Below are 26122 nucleotides of genomic sequence, written 5' to 3' on the forward strand. Positions count from 1 at the left end.
AACTGCCAGTGTATACACAAATACCCTATGTGTCTACTGCCAATGTATACTTACAAACCCTCTGACCTCCTGTCAGTGTATTCTTACAGACCCTCTTTGTCTACAGCCAGTATATACTTACAGACCCTATGTGTCTACTGCCATTGTATACTTACAGACCCTATGTGTCTACTCCCAGTGTATACCTACTGACCGTCGGAAACCACTGCCAGTGTATACTTACAGACCATCTGTGTCTACTGCCAGTGTATACTTCCTGACCGACTGGGCCCACTGCCAGTGTATGCTTATTGACCGTCTGTGCCCACTGCCAGTGTATACTTACAGACCGGCTGTGCAAATTGCCAGTGTTAACTTACTGATCGTCTGTGCCTACTGCCAGTGTTTACCTACTGACCGTCTGTGTCTACTGATAGTTTATACATAATGACCGTCTGTGTCAGTTTATACCATCTGAGAGTAAGTGTCTACTTCCAGTGTATATCTACTGACCGTCTGAGCCATCTGCTAATGTATACTTACAGACCGTCTGTGTCAGCTTATACCATCTGAGATTATGTGTCTACTTCCAGTGTATGCTTACTGATCGTCTGTGCCTACTGCCAGTGTTTACCTACTGACCGTCTGTGTCTACTGATAGTTTATACATAATGACCGTCTGTGTCAGTTTATACCATCTGAGAGTAAGTGTCTACTTCCAGTGTATACCTACTGACCGTCTGAGCCATCTGCTAATGTATACTTACAGACCGTCTGTGACAGCTTATACCATCTGAGAGTATGTGTCTACTTCCAGTGTATACTTACTGACCGTCTGTGCCTACTGCCAGTGTATACCTACAAACCCTCTGTGTCTACTGCCAGTGTATACGTACAGACCCTCTGTGTCTACTGCCAGTGTATACCTACAAACCCTCTGTGTCTACTGCCAGTGTAATCTTACTGACCGTCTGTGAAAACTGCCAGTGTATACTTAAATCCCTATGTGTCTACTGCCAGTGTATACTTACAGACCCTCTTTGCCTACTCCCAGTGTATACTTACAGACCATATGTGTCCGCTGCCATTGTATACTTACAGACCCTATGTGTCTACTGCCAGTGTATACTTACAAACCCTCTGGCCTCCTGTCAGTGTATTTTTACAGACCCTCTGTGTCTCCTGCCTGTATATACTAACAGACCCTATGTGTCTTCTGTCAGTGTATACTTACAGACCTTCTGTGTCTACTCCCACCCAGTGTATACCTACTGACCCTCTCTGCCTACTGCCAGTAAATACTTACCAACCGCCTGTGCCTACTGCCAGTATATAATAGCTGAACGTCTGTGCCTACTGGCAGTGAATACTTACAGACCCTCTGTTTCTACGGCAAGATTATACTTACAGACCCTTTGTGCCAGTGTACAGTTACTGACCGTCTGTGCCTACTGCCAGTGTAAACTTACTCCTCCTCTGTGCCAACTGCCAAAGTATACTTACTGACCGTCTGTGCCTACTGCCTGTGTATACTTACTGACCTTCTGTTCCAACTGCCAGTGTATACTTAAAGACTGGCTGTGCCAATTGCCAGTGTATACTTACTGACGGTGTGTCCCTACTGCCAATGTTTATTTACTGACTGTCTGTGTCTACTGCCAGTTTATACTTACAGACGGTCTGTGCCTACTGCCGGTGTATACTTACTGACTGTCTGTGCCTACTGCCTGTTTATAATTATAGTCCGTCTTCGCCAACTGCCAGTGTATACTAACTTGTCTGTGCCTTCCGCCAGTAAATACTTACCGACCGTCTGTGCCTACTACCAGTATATACTTACTGACCGTCAGTGCCTACTGCTTGTGTATACTAACTGATCATCTGTGCCACCATTGACTGGATACTTAGTGACCGTCTGTGTTTACTTCCAGTGAATAATTTGTGACCGTCTGAGACAACATCAGATGGATACTTACTGACCGTCTGTGCCTTCTGCCAGTGAATAATTACTGATTGTCTGTGATACCATTGACTGGATACTAACTACCTGTCTGACTTTTAGTGTATACTTACTGACTGTCTCTGCCTACTGCCAGTGTATACATACTGACTGTCTGTACCAACTGCCAGTGTTAACATACTGATTGTCTGTGCCTACTTCCATTAAATACTTACTAACCATCTGTGCATACTGCCAGTCTTTACTTACTATTTGGCTGCGCCTCGAACCAGTGTTTAATTCGTGACCGTCTGTTCCTACTGCATGTTTATACGTACTGACTGTCTGAACTTACTGTTGATGTATATTTTCTGACCGTCTGTGCCTACTGTCAGTTTGTACTTACTGACTGGGCAACCATTGACTGGATACTGACAGACCGTCTTTGCACATTGCCTGTGAATATTTACTGACCGTCTGTGCCTACTGCCAGTGTATAGTAACCGGCAATATGTGCCTACTGCCAGTGTATACCTACTGACCGTCTGTGACCCCATTGACTTTATACTTACTTACGGTCTGTGCCTACTGCCAGTCAATACATACTGACTTTATGTGCCTACTGCCAATAAATACCTACTGACCGTCTTTGACACTATCAACTTGATACTTACTGACCATCTTTGCCTACTGCCAGTGTATTCCTACTGACCTTCCGTGTCTTCTGCCAATGTATACTTACAGACCGTCTGTCCCTCCTGCAAGTGTGTGCTTACTGGCCATCTGTTCCTTCTATTAATGTATACTTACTGATGGGACCACCATTGACTGGATGCTGACTGACCGTCTTTGCCTATTGCAAGTGAATACTTACTGACCGTCTGTTCCTACTGCCAATGTATGCTCACTGACTGGACCACCATTGACTGGATTCTGACTGACCGTCTTTGCCTATTGGCAGTGTATACTTACTGACCGTCTGTGACATCATTGACTAGATACTTACTGACCATCTGCTACACTATTGACTGTATTCTTACAGACTGTCTCTGCCACCATTGACTAGATACCTACTGACTGTCTGTGCAACCATTGACTGGATAGTAACAGACCGTCTATGTTACCATTGACTGGATACTTACAGACCAGACCGTTTGTGTCACCATTGACTGTCTGTGCTACCATTGACTGGATACTTACTGACTGTCTGTGACATCATTGGGCGGATACTGATTCTTACTGAGTGTCTGTGCCACCATTGACTAGATACTTACTGACAGTCTGTGCCACCATTGATTAGATATATACTGACAGTTTGTGCCTACTGCCAGTGAATACTTACAGATTGTCTGTACCACCATTTACTTATTACTTACTGACTGTCTGATACTTTCTGATCTCTTGTGCCACCATTGGCTAGATACTTACTGACTTACTGTGCCTACTGCCAGTAAATATTTACAGATTGTCTGTACTACCATTGACTGGATACTGACTGACTGTTTGTGTCATCATTGACTTGATATTTAATCACCGTCTGTGCCACCATTGACTTAATAATTTCTGACCTATTGTGCAACCATTGACTTGATACTAACTGATCGTCTATGACACCATTGACTAGATACTTACTGACCATCTGTTAAAATATTGACTGTATACTTACAGATCGTCTGTGCCACCATTTACTAGATACCTACTGACTGTCTGTGCAACCATTGACTGTATAGTAACAGACCGTCTGTGCCACCATTGACTGGATACTAACAGACCGTCTGTGTGATACTTACTGACTGTCTGTGCCACCATTGACTGGATACTTACTGGGCGTCAGTGCCACCATTGACTGGATACTTACTGACTGTCTGTGCTATCATTGAGTGGATACTGATAACTTCTGACTGTCTGTGCCACCATAAACTAGATACTAGCTGACTGTCTGTGCCACCATTGACTAGATACTTACTGACGGTCTGTGCCACCATTGACTGGATACTTACTGACAGTCTGTGCCACCATTGACTAGATACTTACTGACAGTCTGTGCCACCATTGACTAGATACTTGCTGACAGTCTGTGCCGCCATTGACTAGATACTTACTGACTGTCTGTGCCACCATTGACTAGATACTTGCTGACTGTCTGTGCCACGATTAACTGGATACTTACAGACCGTCTGTGCCACCATTGACTAGATACTTGCTGACTGTCTGTGCCACTATCGACTAGATACTTACTGGCAGTCTGTGCCATCATTGACTAGATACTTACTGACAGTCTGTGCCACCATTGACTAGATACTTACTGGCAGTCTGTGCCACCATTGACTAGATACTTACTGACAATCTGTGCCACCATTGACTAGATACTTACTAATAGTCTGATCCACCATTGACTAGATACTTCCTGACTGTCTGTGCCACCATTGACTAGATACTTACTGACTATCTGTGCCACTATTGACTAGATACTTGCTGACTGTCTGTGCCACCATTGACTAGATACTTGCTGACAGTCTGTGCCACCATTTACTAGATAATTGCTGACTATCTGTGCCACCATTGACTAGATACTTACTGACAGTCTGTGCCACCATTGACTAGATACTTACTGACAGTCTGTGCCACCATTAACTAGATACTTACTGACAGTCTGTGCCACTATTGACTAGATACTAACTGACAGTCTGTGCCACCATTGACTAGATACTTGCTGACAGTCTGTGCCACCATTGACTAGATACTTACTGACAGTCTGTGCCACCATTAACTAGATACTTACTGACAGTCTGTGCCACCATTAACTAGATACTTACTGACAGTCTGTGCCACTATTGACTAGATACTAACTGACAGTCTGTGCCACCATTGACTAGATACTTGCTGACTGTCTGTGCCACTATTGACTAGATACCTGCTGACTGTCTGTGCCACTATTGACTAGATACTTGCTGACAGTCTGTGCCACCATTAACTAGATACTAACTGACAGTCTGATCCACCATTAACTAGATACTTGCTGACAGTCTGTGCCACTATTGACTAGATACTTGCTGACAGTCTGTGCCACCATTGACTAGATACTTACTGACAGTCTGTGCCACCATTAACTAGATACTAACTGACAGTCTGATCCACCATTAACTAGATACTTGCTGACAGTCTGTGCCACTATTGACTAGATACTAACTGACAGTCTGTGCCACCATTGACTAGATACTTGCTGACTGTCTGTGCCACCATTGACTGGATACTTACAGATCGTCTGTGCCACCATTGACTAGATACTTGCTGACTGTCTGTGCCACCATTGACTAGATACTTACTGGCTGTCTGTGCCACCATTGACTGGATACTTACAGATCGTCTGTGCCACCATTGACTAGATACTTGCTGACTGTCTGTGCCACTATTGACTAGATACTTGCTGACTGTCTGTGCCACCATTGACTGGATACTTACAGATCGTCTGTGCCACCATTGACTAGATACTTGCTGACTGTCTGTGCCACCATTGACTAGATACTTACTGGCAGTCTGTGCCACTATTGACTAGATACTAACTGACAGTCTGTGCCACCATTGACTGGATACTTGCTGACAGTCTGTGACACTATTGACTAGATACTTACTGACAGTCTGTGCAACCATTAACTAGATACTTGCTGACTGTCTTTGCCACCATTAACTAGATACTAACTGACAGTCTGTGCCACCAATGACTGGATACTTGCTGACTGTCTGTGCCACTATTGACTAGATACTAACTGACAGTCTGTGCCACCATTGACTAGATACTAACTAGCAGTCTGTGCCACCATTAACTGGATACTTGCTGACTGTCTGTGCCACTATTGACTAGATACTTACTGACAGTCTGTGCCACCAATGACTAGATACTTGCTGACTGTCTGTGCCACCATTGACTGGATACTTACAGACAGTCTGTGCCACTATTGACTAGATACTAACTGACAGTCTGTGCAACCATTGATTGGATACTTACAGACCGTCTGTACCACCATTGACTGGATATTTGCTGACTGTCTGTGCCACCATTGACTAGATACTTACTGGCAGTCTGTGCCACTATTGATTGGATACTTACAGACCGTCTGTGCCACCATTGACTGGATATTTGCTGACTGTCTGTGCCACCATTGACTAGATACTTACTGGCAGTCTGTGCAACCATTGATTGGATACTTACAGACCGTCTGTGCCACCATTGACTGGATATTTGCTGACTGTCTGTGCCACCATTGACTAGATACTTACTGGCAGTCTGTGCAACCATTGATTGGATACTTACAGACCGTCTGTGCCACCATTGACTGGATATTTGCTGACTGTCTGTGCCACTATTGACTAGATACTAACTGAAAGTCTGTGCCACTATTGACTAGATACTAACTGACAGTCTGTGCCACCATTGACTGGATATTTGCTGACTGTCTGTGCCACCATTGACTAGATACTTACTGGCAGTCTGTGCCACTATTGACTAGATACTTGCTGACTGTCTGTGCCACCATTGACTAGATACTTACTGGCAGTCTGTGCCACTATTGACTAGATACTTGCTGACTGTCTGTGCCACCATTGACTGGATATTTGCTGACTGTCTGTGCCACTATTGACTAGATACTAACTGACAGTCTGTGCCACCATTGACTGGATATTTGCTGACTGTCTGTGCCACTATTGACTAGATACTAACTGAAAGTCTGTGCCACCATTGACTAGATACTTACTGGCAGTCTGTGCCACTATTGACTAGATACTTGCTGACTGTCTGTGCCACCATTGACTGGGTATTTGCTGACTGTCTGTGCCACTATTGACTAGATACTAACTGACTGTCTGTGCCACCATTGACTAGATACTTACTGGCAGTCTGTGCCACTATTGACTAGATACTAACTGACAGTCTGTGCCACCATTGACTGGATATTTGCTGACTGTCTGTGCCACTATTGACTAGATACTAACTGAAAGTCTGTGCCACCATTGACTGGATACTTGCTGACAGTCTGTGCCACCATTGACTAGATACTTGCTGACTGTCTGTGCCACTATTGACTAGATACTAACTGACAGTCTGTGCCACCATTGACTAGATACTTGCTGACTGTCTGTGCCACCATTGACTAGATACTTACTGACAGTCTGTGCCACTATTGACTAGATACTAACTGACAGTCTGTGCCACCATTGACTAGATACTTGCTGACAGTCTGTGCCACCATTGACTAGATACTTACTGACAGTATGTGCCATCATTGACTAGATACTTGCTGACTGTCTGTGCCACCATTAACTAGATACTTGCTGACAGTCTGTGCCACCATTGACTAGATACTTACTGACAGTCTGTGCCACCATTGACTAGATACTTGCTGACTGTCTGTGCCACTATTGACTAGATACTAACTGACAGTCTGTGCCACCATTGACTAGATACTTGCTGACTGTCTGTGCCACTATTGACTAGATACTAACTGACAGTCTGTGCCACTATTGACTAGATACTTACTGACAGTCTGTGCCACCATTGACTAGATACTTGCTGACTGTCTGTGCCACCATTGACTAGATACTTGCTGACTGTCTGTGCCACTATTGACTAGATACTAACTGACAGTCTGTGCCACCATTGACTAGATACTTGCTGACAGTCTGTGCCACCATTGACTAGATACTTACTGACAGTCTGTGCCATCATTGACTAGATACTTACTGACTGTCTGTGCCACCATTAACTAGATACTTGATGACAGTCTGTGCCACCATTGACTAGATACTTACTGACAGTCTGTGCCATCATTGACTAGATGCTTACTGACAGTCTGTGCCACCATTAACTAGATACTTGCTGACTGTCTGTGCCACTATTGACTAGATACTAACTGACAGTCTGTGCCACCATTGACTAGATACTTGCTGACAGTCTGTGCCACCATTGACTAGATACTTACTGACAGTCTGTGCCATCATTGACTAGATACTTACTGACAGTCTGTGCCACCATTAACTAGATACTTGCTGACTGTCTGTGCCACTATTGAATAGATATTAACTGACAGTCTGTGCCATCATTGACTAGATACTTGCTGACTATCTGTGCCACCATTGACTAGATACTTGCTGACAGTCTGTGCCACTATTTACTAGATACTTGCTGACTGTCTGTGCCACTATTGACTAGATACTTGCTGACTGTCTGTGCCACTATTTACTAGATACTTACTGACTGTCTGTGCCACCATTGACTAGATACTTGCTGACTGTCTGTGCCACTATTGACTAGATACTTGCTGACAGTCTGTGCCACTATTTACTAGATACTTGCTGACAGTCTGTGCCACTATTGACTAGATACTTGCTGACAGTCTGTGCCACTATTGACTAGATACTTGCTGACAGTCTGTGCCACTATTGACTAGATACTTACTGACAGTCTGTGCCACTATTGACTAGATACTTACTGACAGTCTGTGCCACTATTGACTAGATACTTACTGACAGTCTGTGCCACTATTTACTAGATACTTGCTGACAGTCTGTGCCACTATTGACTAGATACTTACTGACAGTCTGTGCCACTATTGACTAGATACTTGCTGACAGTCTGTGCCACTATTGACTAGATACTTGCTGACTGTCTGTGCCACCATTGACTAGATACTTGCTGACTGTCTGTGCCACTATTGACTAGATACTTGCTGACTGTCTGTGCCACCATTGACTAGATACTTGCTGACTGTCTGTGCCACTATTGACTAGATACTTGCTGACAGTCTGTGCCACCATTGACTAGATACTTGCTGACTGTCTGTGCCACCATTGACTGGATACTTACAGACCGTCTGTGCCACCATTGACTAGATACTTGCTGACTGTCTGTGCCACCATTGACTAGATACTTGCTGACTGTCTGTGCCACTATTGACTAGATACTTGCTGACTGTCTGTGCCACCATTGACTGGATACTTACAGACCGTCTGTGCCACCATTGACTAGATACTTGCTGACAGTCTGTGCCACCATTGACTAGATACTTGCTGACTGTCTGTGCCACTATTGACTAGATACTTGCTGACTGTCTGTGCCACCATTGACTAGATACTTGCTGACTGTCTGTGCCACTATTGACTAGATACTTGCTGACTGTCTGTGCCACCATTGACTAGATACTTGCTGACTATATGTGCCACTATTGACTAGATACTTACTGACAGTCTGTGCCACTATTGACTAGATACTTGCTGACAGTCTGTGCCACCATTGACTAGATACTTACAGACCGTCTGTGCCACCATTGACTAGATACTTGCTGACTGTCTGTGCCACTATTGACTAGATACTTGCTGACTGTCTGTGCCACTATTGACTGGATACTTACAGACCGTCTGTGCCACCATTGACTAGATACTTACAGACCGTCTGTGCCACCATTGACTAGATACTTGCTGACTCTCTGTGCCACTATTGACTAGATACTTGCTGACTTTCTGTGCCACCATTGACTGGATACTTACAGACCGTCTGTGCCACCATTGACTTGATACTTGCTGACTGTCTGTGCCACCATTGACTAGATACTTGCTGACTGTCTGTGCCACCATTGACTAGATACTTGCCGACTGTCTGTGCCACTATTGACTAGATACTTGCTGACTGTCTGTGCCACCATTGACTAGATACTTGCTGACTGTCTGTGCCACCATTGACTAGATACTTGCCGACTGTCTGTGCCACTATTGACTAGATACTAACTGACAGTCTGTGCCACTATTGACTAGATACTAACTGACTGTCTGTGCCACCATTGACTAGATACTTGCTGACTGTCTGTGCCACCATTGACTAGATACTTGCCGACTGTCTGTGCCACTATTGACTTGATACTTGCTGACTGTCTGTGCCACTATTGACTAGATACTTACTGACAGTATGATCCACCATTGACTAGATACTTGCTGACTGTCTGTGCCACTATTGACTAGATACTTGCTGACTGTCTGTGCCACTATTGACTAGATACTTACTGACTGTCTGTGCCACTATTGACTAGATACTTACTGGCAGTCTGTGCCACTATTGACTAGATACTTACTGACTGTCTGTGCCACTATTGACTAGATACTTGCTGACTGTCTGTGCCACTATTGACTAGATACTTGCTGACTGTCTGTGCCACTATTGACTAGATACTTACTGACAGTCTGTGCCACTATTGACTAGATACTTGCTGACTGTCTGTGCCACTATTGACTAGATACTTGCTGACTGTCTGTGCCACTATTGACTAGATACCTGCTGACTGTCTGTGCCACTGTTGACTAGATACTAACTGACAGTATGTGCCACCATTGACTGGATACTTGCTGACAGTCTGTGACACTATTGACTAGATACTAACTGACAGTATGTGCCACCATTGACTGGATACTTGCTGACAGTCTGTGCCACTATTGACTAGATACTTACTGACAGTATGTGCCACTATTGACTAGATACTTACTGACAGTATGTGCCACTATTGACTAGATACTTACTGACAGTCTGTGCCACTATTGACTAGATACTAACTAGCAGTCTGTGCCACCATTGACTAGATACTTGCTGATAGTCTGATCCACCATTGACTATATACTAACTGACAGTCTGTGCCACCATTGACTAGATACTTACTGACTGTCTGTGCCACTATTGACTAGATACTTGCTGACAGTCTGTGCCACTATTGACTAGATACTTACTGACAGTCTGTGCCACTATTGACTAGATACTTACTGACAGTCTGTGCCACTATTGACTAGATACTTACTGACTGTCTGTGCCACTATTGACTAGATACTTACTGACAGTCTGTGCCACTATTGACTAGATACTTACTGACTGTCTGTGCCACTATTGACTAGATACGTACTGACAGTCTGTGCCACTATTGACTAGATACTTACTGACAGTCTGTGCCACCATTGACTAGATACTTACTGACTGTCTGTGCCACCATTGACTAGATACTTGCTGACTGTCTGTGCCACCATTGACTAGATACTTGCTGACTGTCTGTGCCACTATTGACTAGATACTTACTGACTATCTGTGCCACTATTGACTAGATACTTGCTGACAGTCTGTGCCACTATTGACTAGATACTTACTGACTGTCTGTGCCACCATTGACTAGATACTTGCTGACTGTCTGTGCCACTATTGACTAGATACTTACTGACAGTATGATCCACCATTGACTAGATACTTGCTGACTGTCTGTGCCACCATTGACTAGATACTTACTGACAGTCTGATCCACCATTGACTAGATACTTGCTGACTGTCTGTGCCACCATTGACTAGATACTTGCTGACTGTCTGTGCCACCATTGACTAGATACTTGCTGACTGTCTGTGCCACTATTGACTAGATACTAACTGACAGTCTGTGCCACCATTGACTAGATACTAACTAGCAGTCTGTGCCACCCATGATTAGATACATACTGACTGTCTGTGCCTACTGTCAGTAAATACTTACAGACTGTCTGTACCACCATTCACTGATTACTTACTGACTGTCTGTTCCACCATTGACTTGATACTTACTGACTGACTTTGCCTACTGCCAGTTAATATTTACAGACTGTCTGTACCACCATTGACTGGATACTGACTGACTGTCTGTGACAACATTAACTTGATATTTACTCACCGTCTATGCCACCATTGACTTAATAATAATTGACCGCCTGTGACATCATTGACTGATCGTATGTGTCTACTGCCAGTGTATACTTACTGACCGTCTGTGTCTACTGCCAGTGTATACTTACTGACCGTCTGTGCCTACTGACCGTCTGTGACACAATAGACTGGATATTTATTGACTGTCTCTGCTTACGTTCAGTATATACTTACTGACTGTATGTGTCTACTGCCCCTGCATATTATCTACGTTAAAATTCATTAGAAAACAATGAGCATATTTCGCATTCATATTCCTTTGTTTCAGGTTTCCTGACATGTTTAAAAATTTAGACATCATCTTCAAATCTGATCAGAAAAACAAAAATATGTTCTATGAGAATGAAGTGATTCCGCTAAACAGGTATGTTCACTTAAAGTCTTCATCAAGGCACGTCTAATGAGCAATTTGTGATACTTCGTGGTTCCTGCATTCACATTTTTGTAATTAGGCGTTAATGTAAACTGATCCATGTCAGATGTAACAGGCATTTCATTATGGCATTGCTTATAATTGTTATAGTTGTACCTGCATATGCAATTAGGCCTTTACGCAAGTAAAATTGCGTCTTCCTGAATACAATATAAAGTTGGTTTAATTGTATAGGCAAAATGTCAAAATCCCAAGGTTAAAATCATGTTAATTGGTTGTGCTATCAATTGTGTAATGTATCATGTTAATAAATGTGGCTTTTAGTTGAATGATGACCAACGTTATGTGTAGTCATCATGTTGATGTGTATTGTTGATCATGTTAAGTAATATCATTACATTACTGCTATAGTGTACAAGTGTATATGTGAATGCTTCATGTTACAAGCGAAACTATACTGAAGAGGATGGCAAGGGTCTGCAGTGTCAAAACCACTGAATGCTGGAGCTGACAACAAGCATATTAATTAATCCAGTTAATTTATAATGTTATAGTGTATTATGTTGATATATGTTGATATGACAGTGACTACAAGCTAAAGAATGTCGAGGAATATCTTGAAGATCTTGAGTGTAAGAGTGTGGAGTCACAAAGGGCAGGAGCTGACATCTTGTACGAGGGCGTTATACAAGCGCTACAAAAGAAGACGGACAAGACTGTGGTAGGTGTTGATATATTCAGTTACTAGCTGATTTTTTAACATTCTGTTGACTAGTCATTGATACCGTATGAGGGCAGGCTTAAAACCGCACTCTCACAGATTGACAATTTTGACATTTTCTTTTTGTCTCGGAATCAGCTGATTTTAATACCAATACACATAATTCATGATTCACAATAGAACAGATCTCAACTGTTTTAAATGCCTTAGGAAAGCTTTTAGCCATGAATATGCACTGTAAAAATAAAAAAAATAAAGTAAAAATATGATCTGATCTTTTTTCAGCAGGCTTGTATCAGTGGTGTTCAGACTTCTCCGAAAAATTGGCTCATTCCTAGACCAAAACAAACAAGCTTATAGTCTGTTAACATTTTATCAATCTTGCTTAGCTGTCATTTTGGTTTGATGATGCATGTGATGATTTGATTTGTCTGCTATTCAAAGAAAGTCAATGTATTGTAAAAGCATTGGTGTCGTTGTAAGCAGCCTCATGCAAACACCTTACACCATGACCATTGCCCAAAACATGATCAAGATCTTTATATGAGAATTGGTACACATGTAAAAAGAGACAATGCACACATGTGTTTTAGTAAGTGTAGACCTATGCCCTTGTTTTACTGAGAGAAAATACAAATTATGGCCCCTGCTTGACTTTTTAGTGCATGCCGCATTCGATTCAAATTTTAGGGCAAGTTGGGATTTTCACTAATTTTAAGTGACTTAATACTTCACACGGTTGTTTAGGGTTACATAACTCCATATTATCCTTAATAAAACCTAAGTCCCTTGATCGACTTAAAAGGGTTTGTTAACGTCTGTAGGCAACTTTGGGTTTGAACTCAGATTTTATATAATGCTCATTCAATGACCTTCAACACAGCAGCCACCGCACAATTAGGTTACATAATACCATATTAACCTTGACCACAAACTATAGCCCATGATTGGATTTTTATGGCTTTTGACAAGCACATTTTAATATTTTTAACGAGGTTTTCACAAAGTGAAACCTATTTATTAGAATGATGTACGTTGTCGTTCGGGATGGCCTGCAAACTTACCTATGGTATCGAATAATTTTAGTTAGGTTTGACTTATTGCAACCAAACTTGGTATATATAAAGAGTTTATAAGGACCTCTAATGGGATTGTGTTTGAGGCCCTGAGAATCGTGGTCCATTCCACTGCTACTAAAATGGAGGGTTCTGAATAACTAAGTTAGAGTTGGCATATTGCCACCATAATTGGTATGTACCTGTTGGGAGAGATTATGGAAGACTTCATTAGGACCCCTTAGGGTAAGGCCAAGACCACTAATACTAAAATAGAAAACTAAGTGTAATTCACAACGAAAGCTGAAGTTTTTCTGTCAAACTATTCAACCTGGTTTTGTAGCAGTGCAGCAATTTGTTTAATTCATTTGTTTCATTTTTTATGCTTATGCATCATTATTGTATTCATTTTTAAACAAAGCAGCATAAAATCGATCCCGATGTCCTTCACCATTTTTTGTTTATGACCATAATTAAAGTAACAACATTTTGTGCTTAACCTAGTAGACAAAATATCTATTTTTATTTACTGTTTGATGTAGCTTGATTTTGGTCATTCTAAAGTTCTTAATCGGATTTGGTGTCAAACATTATATAAGTGCATTCAAGACGTTGGTTTGAGATAACATTTATCTGTGTTTAAAGGAGGTGTATAAGAAGAGACAAAAGAGAGTGGAGATGCAGGTCAAGCCCCATCTACTATACAGGGTGAGTGGCCTGAAATGTAAAGATGCAGGTTAAGCCACATCTACAATACAGGGTGAGTGGTCTGTAATGTGAAGATGCAGGTTAAGCCCCATCTACTATACAGGGTGAGTGGTCTATAAAGTGAAGATGCAGGTTAAGCCACATCTACTATACAGGGTGAGTGGTCTGTCATGTCAAGATGCAGGTTAAGCCACATCTACTATACAGGGTGAGTGGTCTGTTATGTGAAGATGCAGGTTAAGCCACATCTACTGTACGGGGTGAGTGTTTTGTCATGTGAAGATCCAGGTTAAGCCCCATCTACTATACAGGGTGAGTGGTCTGTTATGTGAAAATGCATGTTAAGCCACATCTACTGTACTGGGTGAGTGGTATGTTATGTGAAGATGCAGGTTAAGCTCCATCTACTGTACAGGTTGGGTGGTCTATTATGTCGATATGCAGGTTAAACCCCATCTATTGTACAGAGTGAGTGGTCTGTAATGTGAAGATGCAGGTTAAGGGCCATTTACTGTACAGGGTGAGTGGTCTAAAATGTGAAGATGCAGGTTAAGCCCCATCTACTATACAGGGTGAGTGGTCTATAATGTGAAGATGCAGGTTAAGCCACATCTACTATACAGGGTGAGTGGTCTGTCATGTCAAGATGCAGGTTAAGCTACATCTATTATACAGGGTGAGTGGTCTGTAATGTGAAGATCCAGGTTAAGCTACATCTTCTTAACAGGGTGAGTGGTCTGTAATGTGAAGATGCAGTTTAAGCTCCATCTATATACAGGGTGATTGGTACGTTAGTGAAGATGCAGGTTAAGCCTCATCTACTGTACAGAGTGATGGGTCTGCTATTTAAAGATTCATGTTTAGTCCAATCTACTGTACTGGGTGAGTGGTCTGTTAAGTGAAGCTGCAGGTTTAGCCTCATATACTGTACAGGGTTAGTGGCCTGTTATGTTAAGCTGCAGGTTTAGCCCCATCTATTGTACATGGTGAGTGGTCTGTAATGTGGAGCTGCAGGTTAAACCCCATCTACTTTACAGAATGAGTGGTATGTTATTTGAAGATACCGGTTAAGCCCAATCTACTTTACATGGTGAGTGGTCTGTCATGTGAAGATGCAGGTTAAGCCCCATCTATTGTACAGGATGAGTGGTCTCTATGTCCAGATGCCGGTTTAGCCAAATCTACTGTACAGGATGAGTGGTCTGATATGTAAAGATGCAGGTTTAGCCAAATCTACTGCACAGGGTGAGTGGTCTGTTATGTGAAGATGTAAGTTAAGCCAATTCTTCTGTACAGGGTCAGTGGTTTGTAATGTTAAGATGCGAGTTAAGACCCGTCTACCGTACATGGTGAGTATTCTTTTATGTGAAGTTGCAGGTTAAGCCCCACCTACTGTACAGGGTGAGTGGTCTGTTATGTGAAAATGCATGTTAAGCCACATCTACTGTACGGGGTGAGTGGTATGTTATGTGAAGATGCAGGTTAAGCCCCATCTACTGTACGTGGTGGGTGGTCTATTAAGTCGATATGCAGGTTAAACCCCATCTATTGTACAGGGTGAGTGGTCTGTAATGTGAAGATGCAGGTTAAGGGCCATTTACTGTACAGGGTGAGTGGTCTGTAATGTGAAGATGCAGGTTAAGCCCCATCTACTATACAGGGTTAGTGGTATATAATGTGAAGATGCAGGTCAAGCCACATCTACAATACAGGGTGAGTGTTCTGTCATGTCAAGATGCAGGTTAAGCCACATCTATTATACAGGGTGAGTGGTCTGTAATGTGAAGATCCAGGTTAAGCTACATCTACTTAACAGGGTGAGTGGTCTGTAATTTGAAGATGCAGGTTAAGCCCCATCTACTGTACAAGGTGAATGGTCTGTCATGTTATGATACAGGTTAAACCCTATCTACTATACAGGGTGAGTGGTCTGTATTGTGAACATGCAGGTTAAGCAACTTCTACTATACAGGGTGAGTGGTCTGTTATATGAAGATGCAGGTTAAGCCACATCTACTATAGAGGATGAGTAGTCTGTAAGGTGAAGATGCAAGTTAAGCCACATCTACTATACAGGGTGAGTGGTCTGTAAAATGAAGATGCAGGTAAAGCAACTTCTACTGTACAGTGTGAGTGGTCTGTTATGTGAAGATACAGTTTAAGCTCCATCTATATACAGGGTGATTGGTATGTTATGTGAAGATGCAGGTTAAGCCCCATCTACTGTACAGAGTGAGGGGTCTGCTATTTAAAGATGCAGGTTTAGTCCAATCTACTGTACAGGGTGAGTGGTCTGTTATGTGAAGATGTAGGTTAAGCCCCATCTACTGTACATGGTGAGTGTTCTGTTAAGTGAAGCTGCAGGTTTAGCCTCATATACTGTACAGGGTGAGTGGCCTGTTATGTTAAGCTGCAGGTTTAGCCCCATCTATTGTACATGGTGAGTGGTCTGTAATGTGGAGCTGCAGGTTAAACCCCATCTACTGTACAGAATGAGTGGTATGTTATTTGAAGATACCGGTTAAGCCCAATCTACTTTACATGGTGAGTGGTCTGTCATGTGAAGATGCAGGTTAAGCCCCATCTATTGTACAGGATGAGTGGTCTCTATGTCCAGATGCCGGTTTAGCCAAATCTACTGTACAGGATGAGTGGTCTGATATGTAAAGATGCAGATTTAGCCAAATCTACTACACAGGGTGAGTGGTCTGTCATGTTAAGATGCAGGTTAAGCCCCATCTATTGTACAGGGTGAGTGGTCTCTATGTCCAGATGCCGGTTTAACCAAATCTACTGTACAGGATGAGTGGTCTGATATGTAAAGATGCAGGTTTAGCCAAATCTACTGCATAGGGTGAGTGGTCTGTTATGTGAAGATGTATGTTAAGGCAATTCTTCTGTACAGGGTCAGTGGTTTGTAATGTTAAGATGCAAGTTAAGCCCCATCTACCGTACATGGTGAGTATTCTGTTATGTGAAGATGCAAGTTAAGCCCAATCTACTGTACTGGGTGAGTGGTATGTCATGTGAAGATGTTGGTTAATCCCCATCTATTGTACGGAGTGAGTTGTCTGTTATGTGAAGATGCAGGTTAAGCCACATCTACTGTACGGGGTGAGTGTTTTGTCATGTGAAGATGCAGGTTAATCCCCATCTACTGTACAGGGTGAGTGGTCTGTTATGTGAACATGCAGGTTAAGCCAGATCTACTGTACAGGGTATGTGGTCTGTCATGTGAAGATGCAGGTTCAGCCACATCTACTGTACAGGGTGAGTGTTCTGTTAGGTGAAGATGCAGGTTAAGCAACATCTACTATACAGGGTGAGTGGTCTGTAATGTGAAGATGTAGGTTAAGCCACATCTATTGTACGAGGTGAGTGGTATGTTATGTGAAGATGCAGGTTAAGCCATATCTACTGTACAGGGTGAGTGGTCTGTTATGTCGATATGCAGGTTAAGCCCCTTCTACTATACAGGGTGAATTGTCTGTAATGTTAAGATCCAGGTTAAGCCCCATCTACTGTACAGGGTGAGTGGTCTGTTATGTGAAAATGCATGTTAAGCCACATCTACTGTACTGGGTGAGTGGTATGTTATGTGAAGATGCAGGTTAAGCCCCATCTACTGTACAAGTTGGGTGGTCTATTATGTCGATATGCAGGTTAAACCCCATCTATTGTACAGGGTGAGTGGTCTGTAATGTGAAGATGCAGGTTAAGGGCCATTTACTGTACAGGGTGAGTGGTCTGTTATGTGAAGATGCAGGTTAAGCCCCATCTACTATACAGGGTGAGTGGTCTATTATGTGAAAATGCAGGTTAAACCACATCTACTATACAGGGTGAGTGGTCTGTCATGTCAAGATGCAGGTTAAGCCACATCTATTATACAGGGTGAGTGGTCTGTAATGTGAAGATGCAGGTTAAGCCCCATCTACTGTACAAGGTGAATGGTCTGTCATGTTATGATACAGGTTAAACCCTATCTACTATAAAGAGTGAGTGGTCTGTAATGTGAACAAGCAAGTTTAGCAACTTCTACTATACAGGGTGAGTGGTCTGTTATATGAAGATGCAGGTTAAGCCACATCTACTATAGAGGATGAGTGGTCTGTAATGTGAAGATGCAAGTTAAGCCACATCTACTATACAGGGTGAGTGGTCTGTAATATGAAGATGCAGGTTAAGCAACTTCTACTGTACAGTGTGAGCGGTCTGTTATGTGAAGATACAGTTTAAGCTCCATCTATATACAGGGTGATTGGTATGTTATGTGAAGATGCAGGTTAAGCCCCATTTATTGTACAGAGTGAGGGGTCTGCTATTTAAAGATGCATGTTTAGTCCAATCTACTGTACAGGATGAGTGGTCTGTTATGTGAACATGTAGGTTAAGCCCCATCTACTGTAAATGGTGAGTGTTCTGTTAAGTGAAGCTGCAGGTTTAACCTCATATACTGTACAGGGTGAGTGGCCTGTTATGTTAAGCTGCAGGTTTAGCCCCATCTATTGTACATGGTGAGTGGTCTGTAATGTGGAGCTGCAGGTTAAACCCCATCTACTGTACAGAATGAGTGGTATGTTATTTGAAGATACCGGTTAAGCCCAATCTACTGTACATGGTGAGTGGTCTGTCATGTGAAGATGCAGGTTAAACCCCATCTATTGTACAGGATGAGTGGTCTCTATTTCCAGATGCCGGTTTAGCCAAATCTACTGTACAGGATGAGTGGTCTGATATGTAAAGATGCAGGTTTAGCCAAATCTACTGCACAGGGTGAGTGGTCTGTTATGTGAAGATGTAAGTTAAGCCAATTCTTCTGTACAGGGTCAGTGGTTTGTAATGTTAAGATCCAGGTTAAGCCCCATCTACCGTACATGGTGAGTATTCTGTTATGTGAAGTTGCAGGTTAAGCCCCATCTACTGTACTGGGTGAGTGGTATGTCATGTGAAGATGTTGGTTAAGCCCCATCTATTGTACGGAGTGAGTGGTCTGTTATGTGAAGATGCAGGTTAAGCCACATCTACTGTACGGGGTGAGTGTTTTGTCATGTGAAGATGCAGGTTAATCCCCATCTACTGTACAGGGTGAGTGGTCTGTTATGTGAACATGCAGGTTAAGCCAGATCTACTGTACAGGGTGAGTGGTCTGTCATGTGAATATGCAGGTTCAGCCACATCTACTGTACAGGGTGAGTGTTCTGTTAGGTGAAGATGCAGGTTAAGCAACATCTACTATACAGGGTGAGTGGTCTGTAATGTGAAGATGTAGGTTAAGCCACATCTATTGTACGAGGTAAGTGGTATGTTATGTGAAGATGCAGGTTAAGCCACATCTACTGTACAGGGTGAGTGGTCTGTTATGTGAAGATGCAGGTTAAGCAACTTCTACTATACAGGGTGATTGGTCTGTTATATGAAGATGCAGGTTAAGCCCCACCTACTGTACAGGGTGAATTGTCTGTAATGTTAAGATGCAGGTTAAGCCCCATCTACTGCACAGGGTAAGTGGTATGTTATGTAAAGATGTAGGTCTATCCCCATCTACTGTACAGGGTGAGTATTCTGTTATGTGAAGTTGCAGGTTATGCCCCATCTACTGTACAGGGTGAGTAGTCTGTTATGTGAAAATGCATGTTAAGCCACATCTACTGTACTGGGTGAGTGGTATGTTATGTGAACATGCAAGTTAAGCCCCATCTACTGTACAGGGTGGGTGGTCTATTATGTCGATATGCAGGTTAAACCCCATCTATTGTACAGGTTGAGTGGTCTGTAATGTGAAGATGCAGGTTAAGGGCCATTTACTGTACAGGGTGTGTGGTCTGTAATGTGAAGATGCAGGTTAAGCCCCATCTACTATACAGGGTGAGTGGTCTATAATGTGAAGATGCAAGTCAAGCCACATCTACTATACAGGGTGAGTGGTCTGTCATGTCAAGATGCAGGTTCAGCCACATCTATTATACAGGGTGAGTGGTCTGTAATGTGAAGATCCAGGTTAAGCTACATCTATTATACAGGGTGAGTGGTCTGTAATGTGAAGATGCAGGTTAAGCCCCATCTACTGTACAAGTTGAATGGTCTGTCATGTTATGATACAGGTTAAACCCTATCTACTATACAGGGTGAGTGGTCTGTAATGTGAAGATGCAGGCTAAGCAACTTCTACTATACAGGGTGATTGGTTTGTTATATGAAGATGCAGGTTAAGCCACATCTACTATAGAGAATGAGTGGTCTGTAAGGTAAAGATGCAAGTTAAGCCACATCTACTATACAGGGTGAGTGGTCTGTAAAATGAAGATGCAGGTAAAGCAACTTCTACTGTACAGTGTGAGTGGTCTGTTATGTGAAGATACAGTTTAAGCTCCATCTATATACAGGGTGATTGGTATGTTATGTGAAGATGCAGGTTAAGCCCCATCTACTGTACAGCGTGAAGGGTCTGCTATTTAAAGATGCAGGTTAAGTCCAACCTACTGTACAGGGTGAGTGGTCTGTTATGTGAAGATGTAGGTTAAGCCCCATCTACTGTACATGGTGCGTGTTCTGTTAAGTGAAGCTGCAGGTTTAGCCTCATATACTGTACAGGGTGAGTGGCCTGTTATGTTAAGCTGCAGGTTTAGCCCCATCTATTGTACATGGTGAGTGGTCTGTAATGTGGAGCTGCAGGTTAAACCCCATCTACTGTACAGAATGAGTGGTATGTTATTTGAAGATACCGGTTAAGCCCAATCTACTGTACATGGTGAGTGGTCTGTCATGTGAAGATGCAGGTTAAGCCCGATCTATTGTACAGGATGAGTGGTCTCTATGTCCAGATGCCGGTTTAGCCAAATCTACTGTACAGGATGAGTGGTCTGATATGTAAAGATGCAGGTTTAGTCAAATCTACTGCACAGGGTGAGTGGTCTGTCATGTAAAGATGCAGGTTAAGCCCCATCTATTGTACAGGGTGAGTGGTCTCTATGTCCAGATGCCGGTTTAACCAAATCTACTGTACAGGATGAGTGGTCTGATATGTAAAGATGCAAGTTTAGTCAAATCTACTGCACAGGGTGAGTGGTCTGTTATGTGAAGATGTAAGTTAAGGCAATTCTTCTGTACAGGGTCAGTGGTTTGTAATGTTAAGATGCAAGTTAAGCCCCATCTACCGTACATGGTGAGTATTCTGTTATGTGAAGTTGCAGGTTAAGCCCCATCTACTGTACTGGGTGAGTGGTATGTCATGGGAAGATGTTGGTTAAGCCCCATCTACTGTACAGGGTGAGTGGTCTGTTATGTGAAGATGCAGGTTAAGCCACATCTACTGTACGGGGTGAGTGTTTTGTCATGTGAAGATGCAGGTTAATCCCCATCTACTGTACAGGGTGAGTGGTCTGTTATGTGAATATGCAGGTTAAGCCAGATCTACTGTACAGAGTGAGTGGTCTGTCATGTGAAGATGCAGGTTAATCCCCATCTACTGTACAGGGTGAGTGGTCTGTTATGTGAAGATGCAGGTTAATCCCCATCTACTGTACAGGGTGAGTGGTCTGTTATGTGAACATGCAGGTTAAGCCAGATCTACTGTACAGAGTGAGTGGTCTGTCATGTGAATATGCAGGTTCAGCCACATCTACTGTACATTGTGAGTGTTCTGTTAGGTGAAGATGCAGGTTAAGCAACATCTACTATACAGGGTGAGTGGTCTGTAATGTGAAGATGTAGGTTAAGCCACATCTATTGTACGAGGTAAGTGGTATGTTATGTGAAGATGCAGGTTAAGCCACATCTACTGTACAGGGTGAGTGGTCTGTTATGTCGATATGCAGGTTAAACCCCATCTACTGTACAGGGTGAGTGGTCTGTTATGTCGATATGCAGGTTAAGCCACATCTACTGTACAGGGTGAGTGGTCTGTTATGTCGATATGCAGGTTAAGCCACATCTACTGTACAGGGTGAGTGGTCTGTTATGTCGATATGCAGGTTAAACCCCATCTACTGTACAGGGTGAGTGGTCTGTTATGTCGATATGCAGGTTAAACCTCATCTACTGTACAGGGTGAGTGGTCTGTTATGTCGATATGCAGGTTAAGCCCCACCTACTGTACAGGGTGAATTGTCTGTAATGTTAAGATGCAGGTTAAGCCCCATCTACTGCACAGGGTAAGTGGTCTGTTATGTAAAGATGTAGGTCTATCCCCATCTACTGTACAGGGTGAGTGGTCTGTTATGTGAAGATGTAGGTTTAGCCCCATCTACTGTACATGGTGAGTGTTCTGTAATGTGCAGATACTGGTTAAGCCCCATCTAAATAGAGGATGAGTGGTATGTTATGTGAAGATGCAGGTTAAGACCCATCTACTGTACAGGGTGAGTGGTCTTCTATGTAAAGATGTAGGTTTAGCCCCATCTTCTGTACAGGGTGAGTGGTCTGTTATGTGAAGATGTAGGTTTAGCCCCATCTACTGTACATGGTGAGTTTTCTGTAAAGTGAAGCTGCAGGTTTAGCCTCATCTACTGTTCAGGGTGAGTGGTCTGTTATGTGAAGCTGCAGGCTTAGCCCCATCTACTGTACATGGTGAGTGATCTGTAATGTGGAGCTGCAGGTTAAGCCCCACCCACTGTACAGGTTGAGTGGTCTTCTATGTCCATATGCCGGTTAAGCCAAATCTACTTTACATGATGAGTGGTCTGTTATGTAAAGATGCAGGTTAAGCCCCATCTACTGTACAGGATGAACGGTCGGTAATGTGAAGATACAGGTTAAGCCCCATCTACTGCACAGGGTGAGTGGTCTGTAATGTTAGGATGCAGGTTAAGCCCCATCTACTGTTCAGCATGAGTGGTATGTTATGTGAAGCTGCAGGTTTAGCCTCATCTACTATACATGGTGAGTGGTCTGTAATGTGAAGATGCAGGTTAAGACCCATCTACTGTACAGGATTAGTGGTCTGCTATGTAATGATGCAGGTTAAGCCCCATCTACTGTACAGGGTGAGTGGTCTGTAATGTTAAGATGCACGTTAAGCCCCATCTACTGTACATGGTGAGTCGTATGTAATGTGAAGATGCAGGTAAAGCCCCATCTACTGTACATGGTGAGTGGTATGTAATGTGAAGATGCAGGTTAATCCCCATCTACTGTACATGGTGAGTGGTCTGTAATGTGAAGATGCAGGTAAAGCCTCATCTACTGTACAGAGTGAGTGGTCTGTAATGTGAAAATGCAGGTTAAGCCATATCTAATGTACAGGGTGAGTGGTCTGTAATTTTAAGATGCAGGTTAAGCCCCATATATTGTACATTGTGAGTGGTCTGTTATATGAAGATGCAAGTTTAGCCCTATCTACTGTACAGAATAAGTGGTCTGTAATGTGATGATGCAGGTTAAGCCACATCTACTATACATGGTGAGTGGTATGTCATTTGGAGATGCAGGTTAAGCCCATTTACTGTACAGCTGAGTGGTCTGTAATGTGAAGATGCATGTTTAACCCCATCTACTATACAGGGTGAATGGTCTGTAATGTGAAGATGCAGGTTAAGCCATATATTCTGTACATTGTGAGTAGTCTGTTATGTGAAGTTGCAGGTTAAGCCTAATCTACAGTACATATTGAGTGGTATGTGATGTTAAGATACAGGTCAAGCCGCATCTACTGTACAAGATGAGTGGTATCTAACGATTGCTCTTCTTTAATAAATTGTATGGTAATAATATGAAAAGATAATGTTGTAATTCATAGTATAAGTAAGGCAAGATTCAGGTTAAGCAACACAATGTTGTACAGAGTATTTTATGATATCATTGTTATGTTTCAATTGTGCAATTTTAAAGTTTAAGTTTGTATATAGAACTATATATATATATCTTCCCATTGCTTTAAGATTTTCTAAGTCTATTCATTATACTTTCAGCCAATTATACCTAGCGGCTCCCTGATCCCTGACTCTAGCACGGGGTATCAGCTGTTTGACCGAGTTGTAAACACACGGCAGGGTTTTTCTGTGCCGTTTGGTCTCCGCGGCACGATCGTGGGCATCCACCAAGCAGAGGTGGAGATCAACACGGTGTATGAGGTCATCTTTGATGAGGACTTTGCTGGCGGAATCAGTATCAGGTGATGTATTTCTTTTAAGTAGGGATGCAAACGAATATTCTAAATCGAATGTTTGGTATTCGAATGTCAAAAACGGTATTCGAATACTCAAATAAATAGTGCAAAAAAGAGAATAAAAAATATACTGTTGTGACATGTATATGCTTTAAACTGTTTTCCATATTTCGATTCAATGTTCGTACTTTGAAATGTAAATGTATAATTTAGCGTTTTTGGATATATTTCCTTTATTGTTGTACAATAGATGAGTCATATTCACATTTGTTTTCGTTTTCTATTTTACTAGTTCCCGAATTTGTTTGGGTTTTCCATAGTTATATTCAGTCAATTTAGAGGTCAATCTCAGAACGAGGCTGTTCGTCCTATGAAAAGGCCCTCCATTGGTGCAAAACGCTATTTGACTAGGAATCCATCTAACTTCACATTGTTTAGAAAAGTAAAGGCAACGGAATTGATATGTATACGATTTTGTTGTTTGTTTGTTTATATTATATTGCTTTTTTCTTCCTGAAAATGAAAACAAATCAAAGGCTCATTTTGGGAAAATCGTATTCCACCGCGCGTATTAGCTACGACAACGTAGGGTAAAAATGCCCCGTCTATTACTTTAGCAAATTATTATAGTAGTTAACTGCATCTTCTTATATTAAATATTTTGGTAATCGAGTCTTCGATCGAAAGAATTACCGATGAATCGAATATCGGTTTTGCCATTCGTTTGCATCCCTACTTTTAAGTACATGCACTTGTTATCGCTTGTCTGGTTTTAAAGGAGTACCGTCATGCATATCTTTCATCGTGGTTTTACATTTTTACAGATTATTTAATAATTTTGTAAAGTGATTAAGACAAGTGGGTTAGTTATAGCTGAAATTATGTTAGTGTGTAAAGAAATTAAGCTCACAATCCTTATATGATATATATATAGGTATCCCAGAAGTTCGCGGAATTGTATAATAATTTAAACAATACTGGTTATTTTGAACAGAAAAATCAGAATGACAATATTAAATATTTTGAAGCATAAATGTATAAATATAAGAAGTTTACAATGAACATAAATCCATAATCGGATGAACAGAAACTACCCATCACGCAATACCCGGAGCACAAACGTCGTCGTGGACATCAGCTGACGTCACATTAAAAGTTTCTTGTTAACCCTTTCAACATAATATCCGTGGTTACACATTTCCGGTGTCTGCTGATCCATATCTGGAATGTTTCTACGTACCACACTTTGTCAAGAGTGAAAACGATCCTCTGTGTCGTTTGCATAAGGTCAGATGTCGACTTAAAACACTAACCCCGCAACTGGCCTTTGATGTCCGGAAAAGTACGGAAATCCATGGGGGCCAGGTCAGGGCTGTAAGGCGGATGGTCTAGCAGCTCAAGCTCAGATATCATTTCTCTTCCTATTTTTTCCCCTCTCTCTCTCTCTCTTTCTCTCTCTCTCTTCCGCTTACTTATTTCGCAAGCCAA

The 26122-nt window shown here is 42.3% G+C and overlaps 1 protein-coding gene across 1 annotated transcript in view; it reads left to right on the forward strand.

Moving 5' to 3' along the window:
• The window catches only part of LOC128202681 (5'-3' exoribonuclease 1-like), a 76022-nt gene that overhangs the window by 31522 nt on the left and 18378 nt on the right, over window positions 1–26122 (forward strand). Inside the window, 4 exon segments of the mRNA XM_052903729.1 lie at window positions 11941–12036; window positions 12631–12766; window positions 14467–14529; window positions 24438–24640. Of these exon segments, the coding sequence (XP_052759689.1) occupies window positions 11941–12036; window positions 12631–12766; window positions 14467–14529; window positions 24438–24640 (498 nt within the window).

Source organism: Mya arenaria, chromosome 9 (genome assembly GCF_026914265.1).
Source record: "Mya arenaria isolate MELC-2E11 chromosome 9, ASM2691426v1".
Taxonomy (NCBI): Eukaryota; Metazoa; Mollusca; class Bivalvia; order Myida; family Myidae; genus Mya; species Mya arenaria.